At 46.3% G+C, this 2,621-nt stretch overlaps 1 protein-coding gene across 1 annotated transcript in view; it reads right to left on the bottom strand.

The window, feature by feature from the left end:
• The window catches only part of PADG_11600 (uncharacterized protein), a gene marked incomplete at both ends in the record, with an annotated part of 1,607 nt that extends 1,267 nt beyond the window's left edge, over positions 1–340 (bottom strand). The window contains one exon of the mRNA XM_010760753.1: positions 44–340. Coding sequence (XP_010759055.1) covers positions 44–340 — 297 coding nt within the window. The remainder of the gene's footprint in view (positions 1–43) is intronic.
• Between the last annotated feature and the right edge of the window lie 2,281 nt (positions 341–2,621).

The raw sequence follows: 2,621 nt of genomic DNA, 5'->3' as shown, positions 1-2,621 counted from the left end.
AGGGATTAAACAACCCGCCCGTCACACGGTAGAATACCCATACGTTCACGGCGAGAGAGACGCCAAATGCCAAGGAGGAATAGAGCAAGGCGATATGGTTTGGTTTCGCGCCGGGGGTTGGAGGGGGCTCATTGGAGATCTGCGTGCCAGCAAATGAGAAGAAGAGGAAGAGGAAAGTGCCGACGAATTCCCCTAGGGTAGCGATGAAATTGTTGCGGAATGTGTCTGGGATATTGCCACCTGGGAGGCGGGTGCTGAGGGTGGAAAAGCGGCGGAAGGCTGAGGGGCGGGACCCGCCATGATCGTTGTTAGTAGTGATGGGCGGGGTTGGGGCGCTCATGGCTCCTGGGGTGGGATCTTCAGGTATTTGGGGAGTGACTGAATCTGTTGCAATATTGGGAGAGTTTTATAAAGGAAACACCGTAGGAAAGGGAAGCGGTTCCCAGTTGTTCCTTTATATCGAAGGTAGAAACCGGAATGGCTTGCCATGGCATGGCGAGTTCGTAGCTGTCAACCAAAGTCGACCAAGGGTTCGAAAGTGGTTATTCATTTTCCCTATGGTAATTTTGCCCATTGCATGTAGGGCCAAAGTGATAATAACATTCAGGCAAGCTTCGGTAGGCATCGCATCAAGGCATCGTAGCGAAACTTTGTTTATCATTTCTGATCATACCGGATCCATATCAAAACTTCGTGCATACAACCCCGGTTCTCGATCACGATCTAGGCACGAGGTGTGCCGCCCGGAACGAAATCAGCCCCAGGAATTTAAAAGCAAACCGGGACATATTTAAATTCGGCTGGTAAGATGATGTGACCGGGTTCTTTTTTTGGCGTGATATGTCATATCTGATATGAGGTGTCAGTTTGGATGTTTTAAGCTGCATAATCGCGGGAACTATTGAGTTCGAGACACAACTTTAAACTTTAGTTAGGGTCAACTGTGATGTGTAAAAGTTCCTCTTGAGCAGAGATACCTGCACTTATCCAAGCCCGCCCATTGAACCTACATAAGCCAGGCTGGATTTGAAATTGGAGACCTGATTTCCCTGAAGGTTTATCATTTGAATGGGACGAAGGCAACTCCATACCACACCCCTAATCAACGCGACAGTTCGCGGGACTGTGTAGGGAACCCTATTTTAGCGAGAGCCACATGCCTCAAATCCGTCGGGATCATAAATTACGGGATCCCGGATTCTGGTAGATTTTTTTTAAATATCGAAAATCATAAGACATGAGTCAAGAGGAGGGGATGAATCTGCGGTTGTAATGTCATAAAAGGCTCTGCCGCCCCTTAGCAGGAAAGGCTAGCTGAAGAACATAGTGGATTATTATCTGACACTGAATTAGGCGAGGTTCATTCTGGCTTAAGAGGATTCAAGGCCAGTAGTACCCGTAATGACTTTGACACTAAAATTGAGGCTTTCTTCACGTCAGTGGGGTAGTCTGAGGTTTAAATTGAAAAGTCCCGTGGCTGTCTATTTGCCATGTGGATTGTAGTGAGAGACCCGCTCAGGTAAAAGCCTCTTCTTGCGGGCTGACAGAATTTCTTAACTCCTGTTCAATCATCAGTTCTGTCAGAATATTGTGCTTTCATGGATTTTGCAGGCGCAGATAGCACTGGCAAAGTGGCACTGTTATCTTATGGACTGTTCTTGGTGGTCCATAAGCAAGGATAACAGGGTTAGTTAAATGAAGAGATAGATGATATAGATATTTGAACGAGTGTGGCTGATGCTCCGTCTTACTGGACGATTAACTAAGGAGGTTAGGAGATGGAAGCCCGACGCTATGATGACCTAGTGATCGAGGAGGGGAGAGATCATTCGAAGCCATTGAGAATAGCAGTACTCTCCGACCCTGCCGCCTTCAGTCGATAGCCAATCCCTTCACTTTTCGGTTCATTGTACAGTTAGGAGGACTTCCCGCACCATCATGCAGCATGAAAAGAAGAAATGAGGTTGAATTGGTAATAGTTAGTTATCGGTTTCTCGCGCAATACTTGGGTAAAAATTAATCGCGAAGGAGCGGGTAAATATTTATCCGAAACCTCGTTCCATGCTAGTAACTAACGATAGTTAGTTAGTTACAAACAACTTTATTACTAATATTGACGAAATCCAAACTAAACTATTAACCATGTAATATGGGCCAGTGACGTCATGTATACTGCATCTCGTCGAACAACTATAATTTGTACACTACTTGTTTTGCGATACCCACTAGGATCCCACGAATTACGTACCCTTTCAGGTTGGCATGCATATATATCCAACATCCCAAACCCTGTGCGGTATTGGTTGCTTGATAATCTCTCTTTCGCTGGATAATCATTTCAACCGAAAGAAAGAAAGCTAAATTCATCTCGTTGAGAAAACATCAACCTCCATCTTTACTTTGACATTAACGTTGGGAGGCCACTGCATATTCTGAAATCTAGTGAGCACTGTTGCCCCCCCCCCCCCCCCCCCTTGTCACAGTAGAGGAAGGCCGTCGAAAGAGTGAGGGGGGGGCGAGATCTCTCTTCCTTAGGATGTAGTTCTTTCTTCCTCAAGAAGAAAATGTTGCTCTCGCGTGACCGATTCTATGGGCGGGAAGCACCATATGTACCCGCTGGG

Source organism: Paracoccidioides brasiliensis (assembly GCF_000150735.1).
Source record: "Paracoccidioides brasiliensis Pb18 unplaced genomic scaffold supercont2.3, whole genome shotgun sequence".
NCBI lineage: Eukaryota > Fungi > Ascomycota > Eurotiomycetes > Onygenales > Ajellomycetaceae > Paracoccidioides > Paracoccidioides brasiliensis.
This window is presented reverse-complemented; position numbering and strand designations above follow the sequence as displayed.